The sequence below is a fragment of the Enhydra lutris genome, unplaced genomic scaffold (assembly GCF_002288905.1).
Source record: "Enhydra lutris kenyoni isolate GAN:26980312 unplaced genomic scaffold, ASM228890v2 scaffoldscaffold60, whole genome shotgun sequence".
Classification (NCBI taxonomy): domain Eukaryota; kingdom Metazoa; phylum Chordata; class Mammalia; order Carnivora; family Mustelidae; genus Enhydra; species Enhydra lutris.
Window position 1 is genome coordinate 848820 of NW_019154144.1, and position 25683 is coordinate 874502.

General features: G+C 49.1%; 1 protein-coding gene across 1 annotated transcript in view; it reads right to left on the reverse strand.

The window, feature by feature from the left end:
• Positions 1-344: 344 nt before the first annotated feature.
• Positions 345-25683, reverse strand: part of LOC111158583 (fms related tyrosine kinase 1) — a 173494-nt gene continuing 148155 nt past the window's right edge. Inside the window, exons 19-30 of the mRNA XM_022520705.1 lie at positions 24880-24993; positions 24006-24094; positions 19993-20149; positions 19464-19561; positions 18612-18734; positions 16896-17007; positions 15262-15361; positions 9866-9971; positions 9459-9601; positions 7407-7491; positions 5545-5639; positions 345-2302 (exon numbers count right to left, since the gene is read on the reverse strand). Coding sequence (XP_022376413.1) covers positions 2101-2302; positions 5545-5639; positions 7407-7491; positions 9459-9601; positions 9866-9971; positions 15262-15361; positions 16896-17007; positions 18612-18734; positions 19464-19561; positions 19993-20149; positions 24006-24094; positions 24880-24993 — 1424 coding nt within the window. The 3' untranslated portion in view covers positions 345-2100. The remainder of the gene's footprint in view (positions 2303-5544; positions 5640-7406; positions 7492-9458; positions 9602-9865; positions 9972-15261; positions 15362-16895; positions 17008-18611; positions 18735-19463; positions 19562-19992; positions 20150-24005; positions 24095-24879; positions 24994-25683) is intronic.

Below are 25683 nucleotides of genomic sequence, written 5' to 3' on the forward strand. Positions count from 1 at the left end.
GAACAATCCAGAATCAGATCATTGAACTCAAGATGTGGTACCTGTAGTGAAGGTTTTTGTTTTCACTCACTGCTGGCTCCTTATCTGATTTGAAAGCATGAAAGAATTGAGGTCTTCTTTTATTTTCCCTATTCAACCTCCTTCTGGTTCCCTGATTGATACTGTTGCCGGCGGTCCCAGGTGCTTTTGTGCATGCAAAGAAGAGGAAGAACAAAGCTCATCCCCTCTTCTGGCCCTGGCCCGGTTTTGTTGGCCCTGAGCTCTTGGAGAGGCCTGCCTCACCTCTCTGTCGGCCAGAGGTTTCCCCAGCAGAGCCACCAGTGGTGCACCTGCCGCCTCGCTTGGGGTGTGCTGACCGTCCCAGCTCTTTATACTAAGAACCTTGAAACCAGAGTGTGACACACAGGGAAGGAAGTAAAGATTCTTCTAGTATATTTCAGGTTCTAGAGTTAAGTTCCTTGCATAAAGGGAAGCATACTCTTCTCTACCACCAGAAGCAGCAGGTCACTGTTGTCTGTCCAGCCTTGACTGGTTTTAGAAGGTGCATACATCCTAAATACATAGCATCAAACTGAGCCAATTGAGAGAGCCAGGGTCCTCAGACCCTGAAAAGTCGGCACCCTTGTGTACCCTGTCTCCCTATTTCCATCATCCTCAGACCCAAGGCAAGGTCCAAAGCAGATGAAAAGAGGCTTTTCTCCTCTTGATGGCTCATTAATATCCTGAGTCCCAATTCTAAAAGTATCTTGCATAAGTTACATATCACCTTTTTTCTCAAGGAGCATAAAGTGCTTAATAAACATTGGTTAACGTTCTTCCACATCTTTCTAGTAGACTAGCATGAGACAGTAGAATCCCCATTAAAAAGGAAACATGGTTGACTTCCTATCCTTTGGGTCCCAACTGTTTCAGTGAGTTGGTTTGGTTGGTATAGAGATGGGGTTTTCACTCTGTTCATCCTGTTTTGGCTCCATCTGTCCTGGTTTTGGTATAGAGGAAACCATCCCCAAGACTCATTTTCATCCTCCTCAGCTTCCTTTTATAACTAACTGGACAAAACAGGTTAATGTAAAAAATTGAGTGAAGTATCTTGATTATATATTAAGACTCAAAATAGAATCTGACAATATTTTGGAACATGTGGCTTAAAGCCCGACCGGTAACCCTAAACAGGCCAAACTCGTTCCAATTAGCTTACTCAGATCGGAGCAAGGAACCTGCTAAGTGTGAGGCCGTCACGCCCGCAGAGCCAGCTTAGCTCAGGGTGAGTATTCAGTGTATCTTGCTAGAGGGGCCTGCAGTCTTGGCTCAGATTTAAGCACAAGTTCAGTGCTAGAAATTTTAAAATGTGCCATATATGAGAACGGGCATAGATCCAGTCCCATAGGTAAGATTTTAAAATTTGTTCTGTAGTTCCAAAAAAATATGTTCATCCTTTTCTTGCCTGCCAGAATCCAGAAAATGTCCCCTCGTCCTTCTGTCCTGCCTGCTCCCTGGCTGAATTCTCCATGTGGACTGGGTTCGGTCGGGCTTTGGAAGCCACAGCATGGTCATGGCTGATAGCCCTCTCCTACTCCCTTCCCATCTGGGACCGCACAAATTCCCTACAGTGCTCTGTCCTGTTTGCTCTCTGCTTCCTTTCTCCCTTCTTTCCTTCTCCTCCTCCTATGTTGCTTCTGCTAGAGGACCCCAGAGTCATTAAACAGGCCGGCTTGGGGCTGGTTGCCTCCCGGTTCCAGGAGGCTGGGCCCTATCAAGTCCATACTGCACTGCGGGATCAGTGCATCTCCCGAATCATCAAATGCCCTGTGGTCTCGGGGGTAGGAGCAGGTAAGTCATTGGGCTTAGAAAGGGTTTCTCTAACACACTGAATAATGTGAGGATTTACCAGTGGTGTTTTTCACTTATCGCTATTACTCTATCTGGGGTTACATTCTTGTTAGTCAAAAAGGAAAAAAAAGCACTATTAAAAATCACAAAAGGCAGCTTGCTCCTGTGGAAAGGTAAAGGTGTAAATTTATATATGTGTCATACTGGCAAAAGCTAGTTTTCAGGGGGCATAAATACTTGTGTGGTTCTAGAAAGGTGATGTGTCAAACTTTAGACGGGCGGGGTGGAGTATAAGACCACCGAGTTGTAGTCTGGGGGAGGAGAGCAGCACGAAATCTTCTTTTCCAGCTCTGAATTGTCATACGTGAACCTGCGTCTTCCTCTGTTGATGTGCCCACACCCGGAAGGGCAGAAAGCAGGCGGCGTGAGGTCAGAAAGCCCCGACTCCTTGCTTTTACTGGTCACTCTCAAGCTAAAGAGAGAAAAGAAAAATAAATAAATAAATATGCAAAACCGATGGCTTGAAAACAAATGCTAATGTCCACTCTTTCCTGTTAAGTCTTGGCTCATAACTGTACTAGAGCTAATGGTTATTGAACCCCTTCTCCGTCTCAGGTCAGGGGCTCTGTTCTAGGGCCGTGAGCTGTTTCTCTACTACTAGCTTGGCGGCACCGGGCAGAGAGATGCCTTCCTCTGGCCAGGGACTGGACTGAGTGAATAGATACTGCAAATCCATAATTCCGGGTGGAAAATAATTCCAAGACGGGTATGGCCTTCTTCCCCTGCTCTCGGGCCAGTTGGCTACCCGGGTGGGCTGAAAAATGCTCCCGCCTCCAAAACACGTTGATCTCAAATCCCTGGAACCTGTGAGTAGTGCTTTGACAAAAGACTGAGTATTACTTCATGTGGCAAGACAGGTGATGAAGCTAAAGGTCTTCAGAGGAGGAGCAGAGCCTGAGCAGCCCAGGTGGGCCCTAGATACAATCACACGGGTCCTTATAAGGGAGGCAGATGGAGACTCCCAGCCACACGCAGAAGGCAGTGGTTGAAGGCAGAGCAGGGAAGGCAAGGAATGGATTCACCCTCAGAGCCTCCAGAGGTATCCCGGCTCTGCCAACACCCTGGTTTGGGACTTCTGGCCTCCAGAAGTACAAGAGAATGACTTTCTCTTGGCTTAAGCCTCTAACTTCGTGGGGATGTGTCACAACAGCCTCAAGAAAAAAACAGCGCTTCAGACAAATGGGTCAGTACAGCTGTTTCCCTACCACGTTTGTGTTCTAGAAAATGGATGTTAGGGAACTATCGCTAGCAAGGCTCAAAGGAGAAGAAACTGGCTTCTGGTTCTTTCTGTTACATCCAGCCTGAGACAGATACACAGGGAAGAAAAGCTGCTCTTGCCCTTTCATGTTCGTTTGTTTCTTCACGCTGGGCTGAGAACGAGAAAACCTTGTGTGTTACCGCATTATTCCGATGGGGCCTGGACTAACACGTCAAGCATTCTCCATATTTTTAATGTCAGAGTCAAGGGCGAGATGATTGCTTTCCTTCACAGAGATCTCGAGTAAGTGTTCCAAAATAGGGAACAAAAGGTTGTTGGTAGCCTGCTTTCTTTTCTCCCTTATCCACGTCGTCTTTGTGAGGGTCCCCTAACCCGCTCCCCTCTGAGGGAACTCTGTGCTGGTACCATCACGGTGCTCATGTTAAAAGGAAACAAGTGCGAAGATGTCTGCCTGGCAGCGTGCCTCCCTTTCAGACTTCCTTGTGGTGGTTAAATTGTGCTAACTCTGTCTCTGAGGGGCATTTGGGGTCACATTTTGACGTGGATCAAGGTCCGCGAACTACAGCCTGTGGGCTGGCCATCTGCTTGGGTTTCTTTTTTTTTTTTTTACAGCTTTATTGAGATACAGCTCACCTGTTTAAGGTGTGCAGCTGCAAGGTTTTTAGTATATTCACAGATGGTGCGACCATCAACACAATTGCGTTTAGAATATTCTCCTCACCCCGCAAAACACATACCCAGTTGCATAGCCGGTTACCCTTCCTCCCCACACTGCCCACCCCCGGCCCTAGTCCGCCACTGACTGACTTTGTTTCTATAGATTGGCCTATCCTGGCATTTACATAAATGGACTCATACGCTATGTAGTCTGTTGTGACTGGCTTCGTTCACTGAACAGTGTTTCTGGGGCTTGTCCACGCTGTAGCATGGATCTGTACTTCATACTTCTTATTGGCAAATAATATTTGTATGGGTGTACTGCGTTTTATCAACTCATCAACTGAAGGGCAGTTGGCTTGTTTTGACTTTGGGTTATTATGAATGCTGCTGCCATGAACTTTTGTGACTAAGCTTTTGTGCGGCCGTACGTTTTCATTCTGTTGGGTATATACTGAAGGAGGGGGATTGCGTGACTCTAACCTTTGGAAGAACTGCTGCTATCCTGTTTCCCAAAGTGACTGTACCATTTCCCATTCCCATTCCCATTCCCATTCCCCGCAATACACGACGCTTATAATTTCTCCACGTCCTCATCAATGCCAACTTTTTGGTTCTAGCTCTCCTAGCGGGTATGAAGTGGTATCTTGTAATGGTTTTGATTTGCGTTTCCCTGATGACTCATGACCTTAAGCAACTTTTCATGCGCTCATTGGCCACAACCATCTGTTTCTGTAAAGTTTACTGGAACATAGCCACACCTCCTTGTTTATAGATGGGTGATGGCTGCTTTTATCTTACAATGGCAGAGTTGAGTAACTATTGTTGTTTTTAAGATTTTATTTATTAGAGAGAGAGAATGAGCAGGGGGGGCAGGACAGGAGGACTGGGAGAGGGAACCTCTCTGCTGAGCAGGGAACCCGATGTGGGGCTCGATCCCAGGACCCTGAGATCATGACCTGAGCCGAAAGCAGAGGCTTAACTGACTGAGCCACCCAAGCACCCCAAGTAGTTGTTTTCTATGTGACTCCTGAAGAAAAAGTCTGCTGACCCCTGGTTTAGAGGAAAGAGGAGCATGTTCTGCCTCTGAGTGAGCTGGGCAGGCATTGAGTCGAGAAAGGTAGGAATGCCTTACAGATCAGCTCAGCCTTTGCCTGTCCAGCACGATCCCTAGTTAGAGACTAGCACAGAGAAGCTGCGGTGATAGGGCCGGTCATGTAAAAAGCTGGGGCCCAGGTAATTCCAACAGCACTTGCCAATGGCCACCATAGGGAGGGTGGGGTGCCAGGAGCCAACAGGAAACCACCCTTCTCTTGGAAGCGTTGGCTTCTCAGGATGGCATGTCTTAGGCTGGGAAAACAGGACCGTGTGCTTTCCCATACCAATGCTGCCAGCCCCGGATATAAGCACGGGCCAGCTGCCCTCCCTGCCCCCATAAGCATGTCTCCATCTGACTTTTGCACTGTTCAGTTGGGCCTTGAATCGGGCTCCTTCCAGCCGAGACACTGTGTTTCATGTGTTTGGACTGCCTGTCCTGCTAGAATTGTCCGTACATTTCTACTTCTCGAATCCTTCTCAGCACTTGGTGCTCATTTCTCTGATTTTTATACCCTCCTCCTTGCCCATCTGAGGGCAAAAAGTGCTTTTCTGCAATGCCCGAGCACTGTAGTTCAAGAGGGTGAGTGGTCCTCGAATGTCCCCACTGCGTTTTCCCCAGCATCTTCCTTCACCCCCCCCCCCCATCGGCTGGTCACAGAAAAGACCCCCAGCTTCCTTACTCAATCTTCACAGAGGCCTTGGGTTTGCTCTCAGCCCAGGTGAAGCGTTTCAACAAGGGGGAGGCCAGCAGGGTGCTGCTGTCCACCTGGTAATCCTGGAGGGAGGAAGGAAACAGATGTCACTCCTTGGCTGACCCCAGAGAGGTCCGATCTGGGGGCGTGATACTGAGATGCACGTCCAAAGTCACTCCAAGCTCTGTCCTCCTCTGCCTATTAAGACCAAGCACGTTCTCCATATGCGCAAATCAAAGTGTTGTCAGTGGCAAGAAACGCCTATTATGTTTCTTGTGAAACCTACCAGTCAAGACCCTGTGACTTTGAGGTCCTTCTTCCTGAAGGTGCAAAAATACCTTTAAACAAAAGGGGAAGCTGCAGGTAACAGGAGAGCATTTTTCAAAGTAAACTTGGATGCAAATGATTGTATACAGCTATGAAAGCGAATTATGGCAGAGGATTGTTGTCTGTGAGTATGCCGCTATTTGGCGCCTACCTAAGATGCAAACACTGCGAGACGTTATAAAGACCTGGTATTTTTTTTTTTCTTTTTTTTTGTGGACCCTATGGAATTTTGGGGCCCTCCATGGTGACAGTTTGCAACAATCCCATTTTCTCCTTGGTTCAGCTTTAGCGTGGAGTCCCAGGCAGGCTCCTGCGTACTCTGCATTCCCAGTGTGTGGACTCCACACTCTGTCCCTCTGAGTCTCTGACAGGGCTGTGTTCATGTGTGTACTCACCAGCAGGCAAGCCTAAGTGAGCAAAGGAGCTGTTGCGGTCCCCACTGTATCGGGTTGGGAAGGGGTAAGGTGGACAGAAATCTTCCCTGTTTGGCTCAGCATCACTTCCTGGCACTTAAAGCCGGCTTAAGAAGCAGAAAAACAAAATTTCCAGCTACTTTTCTTTTGTGTTCTGCGGCTTAGTTGTAATGCTTTTAAGTGTTCCAGTCATCTTTTCCTCTCTAGTGTGTTTGAAACTCTCCTGGTGCTTTCTAAATGATGACTGTGCTCAAGGTCTCAAGGTCACAGTGTTTGCAGTCATCACCTTCCCATGGGGGTGGGCTTCCCAGCCCTTTCATGGGACCTGGGCCTTACCAGTGCCCTCAAACTTTGCCATGCACATCTGTCCCCTGGGGACCTTGTGACAGGGCAAAGTCTGACTCCGTGAGTGTGGATGGGTTTTGAGACTTGGCATTTCTAGACCGCTTAGTGACCACGGTGCTTATCTGAAGATCACACTTCAAGTGTCAGGGGCTTGGTGGCAGAGGGGTACTCCTGCCCAGCCCCCCCCCCCCACTCCTCCCTTTACTCTCTCAACCTCACGTCCCAGAGTTTCAGAGGGACAAGCTGGATAAAGCCTTGTGTTTGCCAGGCTGCACTGTTTTCTCCCAGTGTGGCTGGTTAGGACTGTGGCTGTTTAGCTTCTAGAGCCTCAGTGGGAAGGAGCATGAGGCCTGGGTCAACCTCTCTCAGGACCGCAAGGCTATTCTTAAGGGAGAGCTTTCTGTTAGATCCTGAAGACCCAGCCACTCACAGCTTTGAGTTCCTCCATTAATCTGAAAGCAGGATTCCATCTTTGATCGCCAAGAAGCTTAGAAACACGCTATGAGGTTTCCTAAGGGACTCAACTATGCCCAGGTGAAGACGTGGTCCTGGAGTGAATTCGGGGTCATGGTCAAAGTATAGAATTACCTGCTTTCAAGTTAGCTCTGTATAGCTAAGTCTTGTCACTCCCCTGAAATGGTCATTTCCGTCACTATTCTTGACTGACCCCCATGGACTGAGAGCCACCAGACTACCGGAGTTTGGATAGAGACTGCAAAAAGGGTCCTGGCATGGTGCCTTGAGTATGCGAATCCCATTACTTACATCAAAGATAGAGGTGGTGTTTGGTGAAAGTTCTTCAAAGGTTTTGATTCTCTCCAGACTCATGAAATTGAAAGCATTTACGTATCTGATGAAGAAGCAGAAAGAATAGTCAAGACAGGAAAATAAATCCAACTTTTATTAGCTGGGAGACTACAGGCGCTGTATCCCAGCTAAGGTAAACCACAGTCCCCCAGGAATCCCCTGGCTCCTGAGGCTGAAGGTCTCCTGCTGTGTGCGCCCTCGGGATCTTCCCATGGCGGTCAATCCACACTGCATAGTTTTGAGCAAAACCCCAGAGGGACCCTTGAGAGACTCCTCAGTGGTTGGGCTTCCAGTCCCTTGTGGAACTGGAGAAATGTGAGGCCTAGAAGAAACCTGAATCCTCACACGGTCTAAACACCCTATCCTATAAAGGAGAGAAATGATGCCCAGAGAAGGGATAGGACTTGATCACGTAGAGTTGCCTACTTCTCAAAGGGTGTGAGGAGATCAGGGAAATGACCTTGCAAGGTCACACAGCTAATTTAACAGCTAGTCCTGTATATTCTGTTCTGGGGTTCCAGATTGGGAGAAATGGGTAGTATTTTTGTGTTTTCTCCTATAACTACTGGTCTATTGCTGATGATCCATTAGGAAGGCTGCAGAGAGCTGTGCTATGTGCTTCCTCCTAAGGCAAGTTCACCTACAGACTGAGTTTCTCCATCTGAAACCCCACCATCACCTGTAAGGCCAAATTTCTTAGCTAAGCTAGTTATTGGTTGAAGGCTAAGCCGCATCCTAAAAAGGCAAAAATAACTGACAACTTCCCTTCCCCACCAGATATCGCTCATCCCCGCTGGTTTTTTAATCTTAAAAAAGGGTGATTCATCTGTGTCAGCCTCTTGGGCTAGTTGGGAAGTGTAAGCAGGTACCACTGACCTATAACCCACGACCACAGATCCGGGCTGGCCTTCTAGGCCTGTCAGAGATGGCTGTCTGTCCTTTCAGACTGCCCCAACCCTTAGCCGTGCCTCCCTTGGCTGCACTGGGGTCAAAGCTCTAGGGTTGTGCCTAGATGCCACAAGGCCCACAGGATAGTCTAAATATCCTAGAAACTGCTCTGATGGCATGGGAACAGGGAACGAGTATCCAACCACCTAGGTTACAAACTCCAATCTGGCACTTTCTAGATGCACCATTTTGGCAAGCCATCTGCCATGGAGCCTTAATGTCCCCATTTGTGTAACAGGACTAATAATACCTACTGTAGAGTACTGTTGAGAGCATTAAAGGAATTGATGTCCACAAAGAGCCGGGCACAGGGCCAGGCCACGCACAGCGTGTGTCTGTGTGCCCATTAGTACCGAATGCGTATGATATACGTGGAACCGTTAGCAGTGGTGAACATCCTCGTGTACTATTAGGACTGGTGTGTGATGCATGTGTAACCACTACTAAGGATGTGCTGATACACATGTAACCACTTGTGCCAAACATGTGTGATACACGTGTAATCATAAGTACCCAAAAGCCAAGTCCTGCCCCCACAGTAGAGGCACTAAATCAGTATTTTTACCCTGTATCTCTTCAAATTCCTCTGCAGTAAAGAGAGATAGGCTAGTGTGTCAAGTAAGGGGGAAAAAAAAGTTTAATCTAAGGCCATATTAAAAAAAAAATTATGGGGAGGGAAAGAGGTAGGAGCATTCTAGAATAAAACTGAAGAAAATGTAATGTGCTATAATTGATTGGACCCTGTGTTTGTCTTTTGTTTTTTCTTAAGGTATAAAAGACATTTGGGGGAACTTAAGGAAATAGGAATATTTAATAAGGGAATTATCTGTTTCTTTGGTGTGATCATTTTGATGTGGCAACACAGGAGAACGACCTTCTTACAAGATTTTGGGGTAGAATGTTATAATGCCTTAAGTTCAGCAAAAAGAAAAAAATACACCTATAAAGTCTATACATAGAAACAAAATAGAGCAAAACGTTAACTACTGCTGAATTTAGGAGGTAGACTTGTTGTCTAATGTTTGAAAATTTTATAAGACTGGGGAAAGAAAGAAATCTTACCTGACATTATCAGAACTTCCTGAATTGAACTTTGGATGTGAAATCTCTTCCTTGAAGAAGTCATCAGAGAAGGCAGGAGGTGAATATGTGAACCCACTATTTCCTGTCAGTATGGCATTTAATGGGATATAGTCCTTGCCGTCCTAAAATACCAAAGATAGAACTCTAATTATACAAATTTCTATTTCAACCCATGTCTGGGAAATAGGCCAGCTTCAGCTGTGTCATTTCTGACATCTCTGTTGTGTTTTGGGAAGATAATTGTGCATACACACACGCACACATGCACACACACTTAACTGCTAATCTCTGCTATTAATAGCTCTTCAACAACAAACAAAACACCCCCTTGACTTCTATTCAAAGGCATTTGAGGCTTCTCATATGTGAGATAAACTCAGCTTTACCTGTTGTACGTTTGCTTGAAGCAAATCGCCTAGCTTTTCCACAAGTTCTGCAAATCTTGGCCTTTCTTTTGGGTCTTTGTGCCAGCAGTCCAACATGATCTGGTAGCTGTGGGGGGGAAAGCACAACAGAACTAGCTGAAGACCAGTGGTAATCGTGTAAATTGCCCCATACCCGTCAGCAAAGTGATGCGTGTTGTCCCGTAGACCCAGACTAGGCTTCTTGTAGCATATCGTGTTTGCCTTCGCGTTTGGACGTGGACAGGCCACACCCTCCCATGCAAGGCTGCTGGGACCAGGTCCTGTAGTAGTGGGAAACACATCTACAAAGGCAGACTAACAAACCAACCCTCCGGAGCCCATCGCCACCCAGGTTCTTTGGCGTGCTGGTCGTTTCTGCAGGAGGGAAGGCGCGAGCTCTTGAATAAAGCTGGGCTCCTGCGAAAGGAAGCCCCACCACGGACTTGCACTTGGCTGTGCAGTGGTGCGCGCCTCCCCTCACTCTCAAAAGCAGGGCGATGTCCCTTAAAGGTAAAAGCTCACATAGACACCAATATCCATGGGCAAATTGTTCATAGTACTTCTAGTCTCAGGCTGTTAAGAAGCCTGAGCCAATCTTTTTTTTTTTTTTTTTTTAAGAAGCATGTGGTGTGTCCACGGCCTCATGGCTCCATGATGGAGCTCAGCAGTGGAGACGGGTGGAGAAGGCATTGTTTACAGGACCCCTGTCCCTTCCGGAAGGTGAACGTTTGTGTATAGAGTGTGGGTCATTCCTTGGGCAGCCTGCAGGTTCTTGCGAGTGGCTCCGCCCCGCCCCTGCCCAGCTCCAGCATTTCAAAGATGCCTTCACCAACGGGCCTCCCTCCCCTCTCAAGGCGCTAGGTACAGACTGAGTGAGGTATGGACATGTTTGTCTTAATCTCACAGAAGCTAGATCACGTCCTGGGATTTAAACGTCAACAGGCTTCCCCTACAAGTCTTCTCCTCTGACCTTGGAGATTGGAAAGGTATTGGGTTCTTCTCTTGGTCTTGCTGGAAGGAATGAAGGTCTCAGCTTGGAAATTTACTCTCCTTGGGCTCTTGGCTCTCCTTGAGAGCTGTTTACTATTCGTAATCTCTTCTCTCAGAAGATCATCTGGGCTAGAGAGGTCTCTGACCAAGTCGGAGCAAAGTCCGAATGGCCTCAGAATTTGGAACCGGATCACAACCTGGCTGTTGGTGCTATGGGGGCAGGGACCATGTCTCCACACCCCTGACCTAGCTCAGGCCCTTCCACAAAAGTACTCCAGTATCTGATGTGAAGTCAGACTGGTCTCTGGGAAGACCTAGCAAGGCTAATCTGCAAAATATATATCCTGACTGAGGAGGGGGATCAAGGCAGTGCTCCGAGCTTCCGGGCAGCTGGAGAAAAGGAGGAGTAACTATGTGATGCACATAAGGTAAAAGTTAAAAACAGACCAGATACTTGGAAGAAGCCTGGCTGTTCCTAGAACTGAAATCCGAAAGGAAGCTGTCCTAGTTGCCTCTCAACACTGTCATTTCCATCTAGGAAATAACAACTTCGTGGGACTGTCTTGTACCTTGTCCTTCAGTGTTGGCCAAAGCCTGAACAGCAGAAGTACCACTCCGGAGAAACGACTCTGAGAGGCAAGGCACTGTGGTCCGGGCTGTGTCTCCTCAGGTCCCCAGGGCAGGGGTGGCCCCATGTGGTCTTTGGACACCCTCCATGGGTAGTGGTCTTCAAAGGCAAGCTCCTCTACTAGATGGTGGAGTTGAGCATCTACTTTCAAGTGCCCAATGAGTGCTAAGTCTTTGATTAAGGGACTGGGGCTCCTAAGGATCACTAGTCTGAATCACAGATTCTCCTGACTTTGTCCAAACTGATGGGTCAAGGCTCTTCTCCGAAGATGGCTCTGGTTCCCTCTCGTCTGTGTATTTCATCTACTGTACCCATTTTACTTAACTCCCAGGGGGTGTGGTGGGGCTCAGTGGGTCCCAAGAGCTGGGAAGGCCAATGTCAAGGACCACTCTACGAGGCTCAGTTTGCAGACACGCAGGAGACTGAGAGTGAGGAGGGGGAACATAGGCTCTCCAACTCGGGGCCTATTGTCCCCACTGTCTGGGAGACCTAGGACAGGGGCTGCAGTGCCCAAGGCCCCTGACTATCCCTGACCACTAGCCTCCGAGCCAGGGCTTGGGACACTTGCTCTGTTCAGGCAACCCAGGCCAGCCTGCTAGTGGCCAGAGGTCTGAAGGGGCCTAAGACCATCTGCCCGATCCTATGTGGAACTCACGGTTTACTAAGTTTACACGGTTGACTAATGTTTTGAGCTGGGTGCAAAAACGTTTACCAAGGAGACAGGAGGTCGCTGGACAAAACCCGTGGTCCCACATGCCCTGGCTGCACTGGTTGTGATGTGACGAATGCTGGCCTGCTTCCAGCTTACCGGCCTGAGGCCGAGGCTCAGTCCTGGAGGCTGTTGGAGGGACATTCAGTGTATATGCGGATAATGTATAAAAGGTAACCAAAGCAAGAAAGGCTTGAACCAGGCAAAAAAGGGGATAGTCCTGTTGGGGGCCTTGGCTTCTCTCCGTACCCTTTCCCTGCTGAGCCAAACGCCGCCGTGAACAGGATTCTCCCTGGCTTCTCTCAGCCCAAACTAGCAGAAGGGACCACCTACAACTACTTGCTGTTTTTATTTTGATTCTCGGTTTCTGATTTCTACTTTCCATGCCTCTTGCTTAAAATCCAATGCAAATCATCTCCGCAAACACCAAAGGAAAAGGAAAAAAAAAAATCAAAACATTCATTGCTTATTTCCTTATTGAAAGACATCTGATTAAACAGGCCCTGGGCAAGGAACCAGCCACTCAGGGTCGAACCGTTTACATCACTAAGTAAACAGGTTGAGCACAGTAAAGAGACGCGAGCTGCACCCACCCCAACAGCCCTCCCTGAAACCAGCTGGGGGAAGGGCTTCCTGTTCAACTATCACCCAAGCCCCCAAGTGCACACCACTTTAGGCCAAGTTCAGATCACAGGGGCCAGTTCTGAGAGCTGTACTCTGTCCTCCACCCAGGCCTTCCCGCTGTGGAGCAAACAAGAAGGCGAGTTACGACACCAGCTCTCGAACGCTTGAGAATGGCTGAAGGTTTGGATTCTAGCCGCCTGCGCACACATTTCACAAAGCCACTGCTTTTCACCATTTCTATAACTCCCCAGCATTGAGGATTCATCCTTTTGTCTACAGGCTGCATGGTTTTTCAGGGGTTTCCTGGAGTGGTTCATGTGAAGACTTAAAGCTTTGATAAAGTCCAAGGGGGTTTTCAGCCCAAAGCTGATATGACTTTGTACCTCTACTGTCCTTTGGGACTGGAATCTGGACAGGTATTAGACCCTGCAAGCATGTAGCCTGGTGTTGTGGACTCTGGGCTCAGACACACTTATTACTAGCCATGTGGCAGACCACTTAGGTATTCTGTGCCTTGGTTTTCTCACCTGTGAAATGGCGTGAATAATTGTACCTACTTTGTAGGGTGATTATGAGCATTAGGTAAGTTAGTATGTGTTCAAGGACCCTTAAAACAGTGCCTGGCACTTAAGCACTTAATATCTTAAGCACTTAAAAAATATTAAATGTTACTCAGTTATTATTACAGTTAGTAGTTGAGAACTAGTCTTGTGATTGTCAGATTTTTAAAAAGAATTATTTATTTATTAGAGAGAGCAGGAGCTGAAGGGCAGATGGAGAGGGAGAAGCAGACTTCCTGCTGAGCAGGGAGGCCGATGCGGGGCTCCATCCCAGGACCCTGGGATCATGACCTGAGCCAAAGGCAGCCGCTTAACAACTAAGCCACCCAGGCACTCCGTGATTGTCAGGTTATACGAAAAGTGGAAGGAATATTCAAAGCATGAGTGGACACATTAGAGAAACCTTTTTTTCCTAAGGAATGTGGGGTATATTTCTAATTTAACAGTCCTGGGATGTAGGGAAATCCATCTAAAAGACAGGCCTTTAACTGTCTCCTCTGCTACTTAGTCGATGGAGGATACATCACTTCACTTTTGAGAGGATTAGTCTCATTACTCATCAAATTCAAATTATAACATCTGCCTATTTGCCTCTCAAGGATTGCTGGGAGCTTTCGATGGAACTGTGTGGGGGGAAACACTTAGAAAACCATAAAGTGCAAAGTAATCTCATTTCACTCCAGATCGCCCGGTGGTTGCCCCTCTCCACCAAGCAAAAGGAGGCAAGCAATTAAAAGCTCTCTGTACCTTCCAGGCTCCGCAGCCCAAATGTCATCCTGAGGGCTAATCTAGTTCCGCTCCCAAGTCTCAGGAGCCCTGCGTCAAGGTCTCCGGACTTTCCTGACCAGACCCCACAGTAGCCTGACAAGACAGGCGCCCCAGCTCCTTTCTGCACTCACGCTCCTTCACAGGCCCTGAGTCTCCCCCCATCCCCCGATCCGGGGCCTGACCTAGTCTTGTCTCCAGATGCTTAAGGAAAGAGACTGCAACCTTGAGCTTTGGCCAAGCCCACACTTCCTTTATTCCCTCCGACTCCTCCCCAAAGGCCATCCCAGGGCTTCTGACAAGACCCCATTGTGCAGGTAGGACAGGGAGGGCCGCCTGCCGGTTCAGGAAAGGTGGTGCTGCCGCAGGAAAGCCCGAGTCCTTGTCAGCAGCTGGATGGAACTGCCCGGTGTCATCCCGTTCCTGCTTAGGCCTCAAAGCGCAAAACCTCCACAAAGCTTCAGGGGCAGCAGGGTGTCTGAGGGAGGCCAGCAAGCGTTTGCACGGTGGAGAATGCCTTCATGCGGAGCCTAGACTCTAGGACCGTAAGTGGGGACCCCCTCAAGAAGTTCCACAGAGCTGCTAATTCCTAGAATGAATCTTGAGAAGTCTTAAGGCCCACAGAGCCTTCTGGGGAGGATGATTACCACTTCATTCGGGAGAGTCCCCTTTCCCTCTCCTGCACCTTTTCCCCTGAACTCCACATGAAAACCCCTCATGGGTCTCTAGCGTGAATGGAGGACTGGCTGGCCCATAGTGGCTTCTAGCCCTCCGTCCCCCGGGCTGCTTAGCTCATCTGGCTCCCTCTTTGGGAATGAGGACAAAGTCATGTGTTCTGTGCCTGGGTGGTCTGTTCACTGTGCCTGCGTTCATGCCTAGAAGCTCAACTTCTGAGTTCAGTTCCAGCTAATGGCCTTGAAAAGTCATGTCCGTGCTCAAGAGGGGAAATAGGGAGGCACAGGTCAGGGATAATGTGTCCCACTTCCAGCAAGTACTCCCAGCACGTTCAGAGGGCCTGAACGTCAGCAGGACGTCCCCTTTTGGAGGTGTGCTGGTGGGGAGAGTGCGGTCGGATGGGGGAGGGAGCACGTGGGGAGCTCACATTTCAGGAGTTGCATACTGGGGGGCCCTCATCCTCATGCCTTCCTTCAGGCGGCTGCAGAAGTCCTCGTCCATCTGCACACCTGGGTACGGAGACCCACCTGTGGGAGAGAGCGAGGGAAGCACAGGGCTTGTCATGGCTGAGGGTGCAGAAGACCACGGGGTGGGAAGCGAGTTCATGTCTGCCTCCTCTCTTTCAACTGATGGCTTAGGACCATATCCCCCATGGAATGGATCTCCACAGCCAGTAGCCAGTACCACCCGCGGAGAGGCTCTGCAGACCCTGGTCAGCCAGTACCACAGGCTTGCTTGGTGGGTCCTGTGGTGCTGGCTGTCGGAGGCCCACAGGCCATTCCCATGTCAGGAGAACAGGTGTCCTCGGCAGGGCGTTCCCCTCCCCAACAAGGAACTCTCAAGAAAGCCCGTCATCTGAGACTCCTACCTTGGGTGACTGAGAATCTTTTTAAAACCCCAGTGGACCTGGGCTTGGATAGTCATGGGTCATTCACACCTCAGTGAGAATGCTTTACTTCAGCACTGTCTTGTGAATGCTGCTGGGAGCAACCCGAGGGAAAGGGGACCTTGAGCTCCCGGGTGAGGCTGGACGGGGTAGGGTGTCTGTGGGCTGGAGTGTGCCCAAGGCGGGGCCCAGACTCTGCCTTCCGCCTGTTCTCCCGTCCAGGAGACCCACATGACCCTTCCTTTTAGGGGGATGCTTGGCTGGAGCTGGGGGCAACTCCGCCTCCCGGCCGGCTCTGCTGCAGACCTAGCATCTAGTCTCTCTTGACATGTGTTTGTCTGCACTTTCTAGTGCGTAGGAAGCAGCTGGGAGGCGTGCGGCTCTGGCCCTGTGTCATTGTGGGGCCACTGCGGACGCCAAGCTGCTTTCAGGAACTGGAAGCAACAGGTGTCTGTCATCGAAAGCGGGGGAATGATTTTCACACGTTACAGGAAACCAGGGATGTTACTGGGTGACTTTTATTTGCTCTGAAAGGCAAATTTTTGGCAAGGTCCAAAAGACTGTCGTTGGCTAGACCCCACGCTTGGGAGGCCTCGGAGCACCAGTGTGTGTCTGCGAGCAGATGTGGGCCCTGTGCACATCTGTGTGCCCGGGGCCCCAAACAGCACCCCGAAGGGCTTCTCACCACCCAGCATGGACGTTATCGGAAGCAGAATAAATGCAACCGTGTTCCCATTGCTCATCCTGGGTAAACCAGCATCTAGGGCGAGCTGTGCCCTAGAAACGAGCTGTGGCCCGTTTCTAACAGTGATGCCAGGTGAGCTGAGCTTGCTGAGGTCTTTCTAAAGAGGGGAGGGTGATGCAGGGGGAAAAGGAGCAAGGCGTTAGGAATTGGGGGGGTTTGAGGAATTAGGAGAAGGAGTGAAGGAGAGGGAAAGTAGTCAGACCGGCAGATGTGATGCTGGCGCCCCCCCAGCCCCATGTGTGTTCCTACAGAGTGTCCTCCCAGTACAGGGCACTCACGCGCGCACCGTCCTCATGGGAGCTCCTACAAGGACCCAGGCATCTTTTAGAAGCTGATCTCAGGGTAGGTCTATCAGGAGGACACTCGACAGAGGATGCAGACCTTTGGTTCTGGGCCATTTCTTTGTTCCCTACCGTCCCCCTAGATTTACCTAGGGAGAAGATTTCCCATAGCAGAACTCCGTAAGACCACACGTCGCTCTTGGTGCTGTAGATTTTGTCGAAGATAGATTCGGGAGCCATCCACTTCAGAGGAAGTCGAGTCTAGAAAAGGGTGGGGGGCCTTGAGCAGAAGGACTGGAAACAAAGCATGTTCAACCCAAGCGCCCATAGAGTCACCTCCCAGATAACACGTGGCCCACAAATCATTTCCTAGAACAGCTATGGTTTCTTAAAATGGAGGAAACTCTCATAACACGCATTGTCACACTAATAGAGCGGACAATGTCTGGTGAGCCCCTCCCATGTATCCAGCCTGTCCTCCCTCCAGGACTCTGGAAGTCCTTTCTCCCCTAAAAGGCACGTGCTCTACGGGGTCCTGGCAAAGGCTGATCTGAATTAGGACACATCCGGAAAAATCGACAATTTTCAGGGCTTTGGTTTTTGGTGTTTAAGAAGGAGGATGTAGAAAGGCATTCCTGTGTGAGAAAGGCAGGATTCTAGAAGTCACTGAATCGGGGAGCGGGCAAAGGCATTGGAAGGAAGGAAGGTGAGAGATCATTGAGGAGACCGTTTGGCTGGTTTTCAAGTGTACGGACAAATCTTCCATCTCTTCAGACAGCAGGAGTCCCGGAGGGTTAGGCCTTCACTGCAGATGGGTGGGATTTGACAGGAACTTTGGGATCGCGGCGAGGGGCGGGAGAAACAAAAGTGGGAGAGGCTGGAAGAGACAGAGATGACAGAAAATAGGGACAGACTTCCGAAATGAGCGCTCCCGAGGCAGATTTGGTGTTCTCCTTTTACAAGAAGAGTGTAGAGCAGTGGTTCTCAAAGTCTAGTCCCGGGAGCAGCTGTGTCTGCAGCACCTGTTAACTGGTTAGAAAGGCAGACCCTCAGGCCCCACCCACGACTCCCGTCAGAAGCTCTGGGGGGCGGAGCTCAATCGGTTATGGTTTCATAAGCCCTCCAGGAGACGTGAAGTTGGAGAGCTGCTCCCTCAGTCCTCCTCAGAGCCCAGACACAGGCTTCAGCCCTCCGGCTGGAGAAGAGAGGACACAGGAGGTCACCCACAAAGGTGAAAAATAACACTCTGTTCAAAAACAAGCGGGGAAGAGAAGCCAGTGGGAGCCAGCAGGGAGATGATAGGTGGGAAGGCAGGCATGGGAGGTAAACCATTTCCTCCTCCTCGAGATAAGACTGATACCCTCCCCCACCCTTTCCTGAGCTATCCACACCTGCTGAATCAATCACCCGGGTTTATTTGAGGGAAAGAGTCCAAGCTGTTCCTTCCAGCTGTACAGAGTACAGGGAACTCCCACAGGAGTCAAAGGGGGGGCAACAAGGGGGGTCTTCCCAGGCCCTCCACTGGACTGAACACTTCTCGGGGTACCAGGCTCTGGCAGTGCTGCCCGAAAGGTACCAAGCCAGCAATGGGGGAGAGAACAGAACCAGGAGATGGGGGTCTTTCTGAGCCCCTCGCGAGGGCTCGCTGGTACACAGCCCATCTGGGCTGCACGTCTGCACAGAAAGCATATTTGCAGGGAGTGTGTAAATATTTACCCAGGGCTTTGGTCTGTGGTTTAAAGATGACAGGGTATAAATGAGTCAAAGAAACACCACACTGACTTACAGCTCCTTTTCTCACATAATCGGGGTTCTTATAAATATCCCAGGTATAAATGAGTCAAAGAAACACCACACTGACTTACATCTCCTTTTCTCACATAATCGGGGTTCTTATAAATATCCCGGGCAAGGCCAAAATCGCAAATCTTCACCACATTGTTCTCAGATAAAAGAATATTTCTTGCTGCCAGGTCCCGATGAATGCACTAGAACGAAACATTTACATCATCACTGCGTTTCCTTAATCTGACCCACTGTTGCCCTGTGCCTTTTCGGTGTCCTAATTCCTCTTAATTGGAGGATCCATTTCACATGCTTCCTTTACATGAAGGAAGCAACTTCCAGAGCCCACGGGTGACCATAAACACGCAGGCGTTTCTTTACATATAGGCACCCACCTACCCCTCCCTAGGCCCCAAAGCCACAAAATGCCCCAAGTCCACTTTGCCACTGGTTGGCAGGACAGCGTTCCTGGTAAACCAAGCTGGCCATCGATGGCTCCCAGTGAGCAAAATCCCATCACCCCCGCCCCCACCTTTAGTTCTGAGCCATCAAGGTCAGATCATGATCTGGCTGCAACTTCGTGGAGCACTCCACATGGATGAATTAGCCGGAACTCTCCCAGGAAGTTGTGTATTCTGAAATTCTGGCCAGTTTTGAAAACACACCAGAGGGCAATGTGGTCAGTGGTGGCCAGGTTTGTCTGGTCTGAAGTCTAGGGAGATTTTCCCCTGGAATCCAGGTCTACTCATGGGTATCCGGGGCTCCTCTGTCCCTATCAGGACAAATCGAGGCACTTGGTGTGATGTTTCCTCTACATAAGTCTAAGCAAATACTAGGAAGGGCAGATTTAGAGCCACGGTGAGCGTGGGTCCATAGAATGTCCACATGTCTGGGCCTGGCAAAGAAGGAAAGCAGTAAAAGGCAAGGCTGACCTTTCTGGAAGACAAAAACTCCATGCCTCTGGCCACTTGGAAACTGTAAGAAATCAGATCTTCCATAGTGATGGGCTGCTTGTAGAAATCATCAGAGTCTGGAAAGCATTAAAACCGTAACTGTTTGTAATGGTTCTTGTTATTCCACCAAATCCCAGTTTATTGGAACAATGTTAGCAAAACATAAAACCAACAAGTAGATCAGAGTTCATTTTTAAGAGCATTGGAGTTTCAACATGAATATCAGAGATTTTTCCAGGCCTCCAGCCCATTCTCCCCAAGCATGGGGTGGAGGTGGGGGGATGATCCGCTTGGACAAAAAGCCCTGAGGGGAGACAATTGCACAGTTCCCTGTCAAAATTAGTAACTCTGTAAATAATCTTAATTCAAATCTTATCTCCTCAGGACATTACCCTTCAAGTCTCCCACGGATGTTTATTAGGGTGATAAATAAGAAAAAAATGTCAGAGATGCACAGTATGTTGTAAAAATATCTCAGACTGTAGGACAGGAAGGAATTAATACCTACCCTCCTCTTCCTCAACATCGCTCAGACTTTTATCTTCCTGAAACCCGGAGCTTGCGAAGCTCTCGCTGCTGGTGACACTATCTAGTCTTGGTTTCTTGTCTTGTTCAAGGTCTGACTCCATTTTTTCTGTCTTAGGCTCCACGTGTAATGCGGCGTCCTTTGGACCGACCGAGAAGGGACACAGAGGAAAGAGAGTTTCAGAACAGCGATGGGGGAAACTAATCCCTCCAGGGGCGGGCGCCTGAGTTGGGAGAATGTCCTTGCACAAGATGGGTGGTAAATTGGTGGCAAGGCCCCTAGGGCTCAGATGTCTGGCTCTTCACGGGGTTCTGGAGTCTGTTGGGCTTTCGAGTGGATTTCAAGATAGCATCTTAGGTACGATAAAGAAATATTAACAGTCACTGGTATTCACCGAGTGCTTGCTCAGGGTCACCAGTATATTAAGACTCTTAGGGACATTTTCTCATTTAGTCTTTGTAACAATTTTATGAAGTAGTTATTGCTGAGACAGGAAGAAACAGGTTCAGAGGAGGCAAGTAATAAAAGTCACGGGCGAGTAGTAAATGGCAACACTTGGACCCAGCTTTGGCCAATTCCAGTCCATGCCTTTAACCACTTTTTCCATACCACATGCCACCTTGTGAAAGATGATCCGAATAATAGAAACAAACCCCTGTGGACTTGGGGTTTCCCTTGGCATAACGCCTGTGAGTAATGAGAGATGGCAGTACTTACCGATTTCTCTAGTATCTTTGGAGAAGGAGGGACCACGACCATTTCTTTGTATCGCCCCCCCCCCCCCATTCAGAACAAAGATCCAGCTGAATCCTGGTAAGAGTAGAGAAGACCTTTCATCCTGGACTGGGCATCCAAGCCCTGGTGTGTAATCTGGCTCTTTCATTAATTATGTGATATGGGGCAAATTACCTCCATTTTGGGGTTTCATTTTCCTCCCTAGAGAAGCTCTATCTTATGATATTTGGTCTCCTAGGAAAGGATGTGTTGGTTCTGAGTGTTCACGTGGAACCGGAAAAGATTTTTATCATCTTTGGTAATTCACCTGGTCACTGTTGACACTACAAACTTGGCGTGCCTGGTGGCCTCATGGCCATGTGCTGGTGGAGCACAGACCTCGGCTCAGTCACACGAGCTGTCAGTACTGAGGAAGGGGCTGAGAGGGACTGGGGCCCTCGATGCACCTGCCAGGAGTTGCAGAGCTGGGACTCGCCAGCCACACAGCACGGCCTTGCTTGGCTTTCCCCAGACATGTCACACGTTAGGAGAGATCCTTCCACTAGAGGGCGCAGTGGGAGTAAGCAGAGGACAGGAGGGAGCCACCGCAGGGACAGCCAGACAAACTCAGGGTGAGAGGTAACCAGGCTCTTGCCTCTTTACCATAGCCCCCAGGAGCCCTGCACGGGGGACAGGCAGGCCCCAGCGTAGACCCCCACTGCCACCCCACGTGACCTACCTGAGAAGAGGTAAACTGTAATTCTTTGTTACTGTGTCTCCCAGAGGCAGTTAGAGTTGGTTCTGCTCAGCTGGGGACTGGAATTGGATTTTTCACAAGACCCGGGGTCAGAACACAAGGCAGCAGGGAAAAAGGCACTGGCAAGGGTGTGAGGAGGAACGTGCTCAACAGGTCTGCTCACGGCTCAGCCCATGACAATCCATGCTCTCTGCTCTCCAGGATGCCTTCATCCTCGTCCTCCCAGGGGTCCCAGCCCTGGACACGTCTGCAGGGGTCATAACTCAAGCTCCCTCACCCCCCTCCTTGACTCCATCAGTGCTGCATTCAGCTTGGCTTACTGGTAACCACCGCTGTGAAATAAAGGTGTATGTATGGAACTTTCGAGACTCTGGCAGAATGTGGTAAATTTATTACAAATAGTATTGAGAAATACTGCTGCATTTATTTGGAAAACGAAATATCCCATTTCTATTTAGGCTTTCAGTTTTTCCTTCACTTTCTCTTTATATTCCTTTAGGTTCCAAATATGAAATACAGCCATGTGTTTTCCATGAAAACACTGAGTTCCACCAACAGGGGAGTGAATCATTAAATATAGCCAGAGGAGGAAGCAGAGCCTTCTAAACAAAGGACGCACGAACTCAAACGTTCCATCCTGCCCAGGTCCCTGGGGTATGCTGCCGCCTTAGTTCTTCTTGAAGCCAGTCCAGAATTTCAGGACTGAGGGGACTTTGCACTGCTCCCAACCCGGGCCACCACATTCCCCTTTTTCTTAATGGTGTTTCCCCCCTCCCGCCCCCACTCTGCTTTCCTTATCCAGCGTAAGGCCCAGAAAAGCTTTGCAACGGTTGTCAAGAAAGCGGGGCTCTTTTCTCCCAGACTTCATGTCCGCATAAGTGAGTGTCCTTAAGGCAATCTTTCACTTGACTTTTCTGGGCACATCTATAATGTGAGAGCATGAACTAGCTGAACACAAGGTCCTTTTCAGATTCAAGTTTTTTTTTTTTTTTTTTTAAATAATTTCTACCCCCCAACATGGGACTTGAACTCACGACCCTGAGATAGAGTCACATGCTCTACTGACTGAGCCAGCCAGGTGCCCCTTCGGCTTCGAGATTCTAACTGTTGGAGGGCATGGTTTAAAATGGGAGACAAGGGGCGCCTGGGTGGCTCAGTGGGTTAGGCCTCTGCCTTCGGCTCAGGTCATGATCCTGGGGTCCTGGGATCGAGTCCCGCGTCGGGCTCTCTGCTCGGCAGGGAGCCTGCTTCCCTTCCTCTCTCTCTGCCTGCCTCTCTGCCTACTTGTGATCTCTCTCTGTCAAATAAATAAAAATCTTTAAAAAATAAAATAAATAAAATAAAATAAAATAAAATGGGAGACAATAAGTTCTCGATAAATGTTTCCAAGTCGGGTAGACCACCTGTGTCTTCAGTTGGGCCAAAGCTGGAGGCATGAGAAAACTGGGCAGCTGGCCGGTGGTTCTTATTTGTATGTTCTATGACTACTATGTGACAGATGGGTGTAATTCATGGATGTGTGGCACTTTATCCATTGTACAGGTCATATAGATCAGTGGCATTAAGATGGACTCTCCCAGTCTTTCTCGCTCAGTGGGTCAATCGTGACAATGACCGTTAACATGTCTGGAGTGCTTAACTCGGTGAAAAATGTGATTCTGTCAACAATGGCATGACTTCGGTGCTGTCAGTACCTCCATTTAATAAAGGAGGAAACTGAGACCGAGAGATTGAGTAACTTGCCCAAGGTCCCAGATTTTGAGTGACAGAGACAGGATTTAAACCCAGAAGTCTGATTCTGAGTCTGCGTGTTTAATCACCACAATGCACTGGACTCATTACCAACACTGCTGATTATCAGGTAATAATAATGTTGAGTCCTTGCCCCCCAGGCGGCTCCAGCGCAGAGAAGGACACAGCCCTGATAGGATGGGTCACAATGGCAAAGTTTTATTCCTCCATTCAGTAATCTCTGCCTTCAGGACTTAAACCCACATGTTCCTTTTGTTACATGGCTTTATTTTAGTGGGTAAGGCCGGTTCTGTGTTTGCACAGGGCTGACAGGGGTAGTGAGGGTCTGGGGAAGGTGAAGAAAAGGGCACAGCAAAAGGAGAAAATAATTTCCTGGGCCCTGTCACTGGCTTCATGGTCATGGCAAAATCACTCAGTTGAGTCCTTATTTTCTCTAGTAAATGGAGACAATTATACTTACTTTCATCTTTAAAGAAACAAGTAACTAAGTGCTTTGGGTGGGTGTCCATGTACATATGGAGAGAGAGAAGGGAAGAAAGTGCTCAAGATGCTTGGATGGGTAGTCAGGTAGATGACTCGAAATTTTAACCTCTAATTATTGCTGCACATGCAGGGATTACGTATTCTCTGCTCTGCCCACAAAAAGTGTGGTATATTAGCATGGAAGGAAAGAGCAGAGATTGGGTTTGGGGCTTAGTGGTTAGTAGAAAAATGCGGGTTTCTCTTGCTTTATGCCACCATAGCCTAAACCTCCACCCCCTAAATTCCTTACCTTGTTGAGAAAGAATAAGTCTCGTTTGCTCTTGAGGTAGTTGGACAGATTTCCATATTTGCAATATTCGACAATCACCATCAGGGGCCCTGCAGGAAAACAGATGGCTTGTCATTTGTCCATTCCCAAGGGTGAGGGAGAAGCAGGCACCCTAGGCTGGGTCTCTAGGACTCTAGTTGGAACCTCCCAGCCCTCACCTGCTTTCTGTACCCACTGCTACTCTGAACAGGTAGTGTCTTCCCGACTACCCTTCATTTCTACTACATTTGTTGACCTTGGAAAACACTGACTGCACAGGTGTTCTGCATCTTTCTTTCTGGCTAAAGCAGTAATCACACACCTATACCCAAGGGCTAACCTTGCCACAGGGGAAGGTAGACAGGTCTTCAGGAACATGCTGGAGCCCTGAGTCATAACCACAGCCCTGTCCCGGCCACTTGCCCCAGAGAGGAAAACCTGTCTGAGGAAAAGGGCCCTTCTGGGGGTCCCTCACATCCCCTCCTCCTGAGATCCCACCAGTAGGGACTCCTTCCTTTATGGGAAACTTCAAGGAAAGCTCACTCTTCTATCCGTTACCTTAGCTCTGGCCACACTCCTTCAAAGCCGTTCTCAGACAAAAATGCTCGCCACTTGACCTGGAGCCCATGGAAGGAAGTCTTGAAGGGAATCCTTCTCTTTAGAACCTTTCAACTAACTGTACAAGGAAGGCATTTCTAGGATGGGAGTGCCTTTCCATAAATGGACAAATTATTTCCTCTGGACCTACTGAGAGGCCGTTTTTCGGGATGTGAGGAGGAACAGGGAGAAGGAGCTGTATGTCCAACTCTGCTGTCGGCCTGGGGACAGGGAAGAGGGGGCCTTCCTTCTCATTTACCTCCTTGCTTGGTACAGGCTCCCAGCAGGTTGACTACATTCAGATGGTGGCCGATGTGGGTCAAGATCTTGAGCTCAGTCATCAGAGCTTTGTACTCGCTGGCTGTGGCCCCCTCTGTGTGAGAAACAAGGAAGAGTCAGGGCGACAGGACAATGGGGCTCTTTCCGCTGGAGGCGGCATTCCTGCCCTCCATGTTTGCCAATGCTCGGCCGGTTGCTTCGTTAACTTCCCCACATTCTGCAGAAAGACTGGGTCTCCAGACTGTTTTCATTACTCCCTCCCTCCTGAGCCAACATCCTTTTGATTACAGTAAGGCCCAGAAGCAGTGGTGGGGTTAGTCACTGGGCATTTCCTCTTGGTGGACCTGGTCTGCTCAGCAATGCGCTGACTCAGAGCTGCGCACCTTGTGGAGGCGCCTTCCAAAGGCTTCCGCCCCACAGAACCAGGCGCGGCAAGAGTCTTCCAGACGGGGGATGAGCCCACACCTCCCCTCTTTTTCTCACTTTCCCCTCTTTGAAGAGTTAAAAAGAAGGAGCACCGGGGGTCTGCAGGAGTGGGATGGCTGCTTCTGTAAACATCTTTGCAATGTGTTATTTCTCCCTATAACCTTTTCCTCCCTGGAGTCTGCAGGGTTATCTCGAGTTGTAAGGATCCGTAAGCATCTGACTTCAACTTCATTCGCAGAGATAAACAACATCACTCTAAGTTTTAGCAGAGTCTAAGGCCTAAATTAAGTTTGTTCTGTTTGTTTTCGCTCTTTTTTTTTTTTTTTTTTTTTTTTTTTTTTGTTGGGGGGGGGGGGGG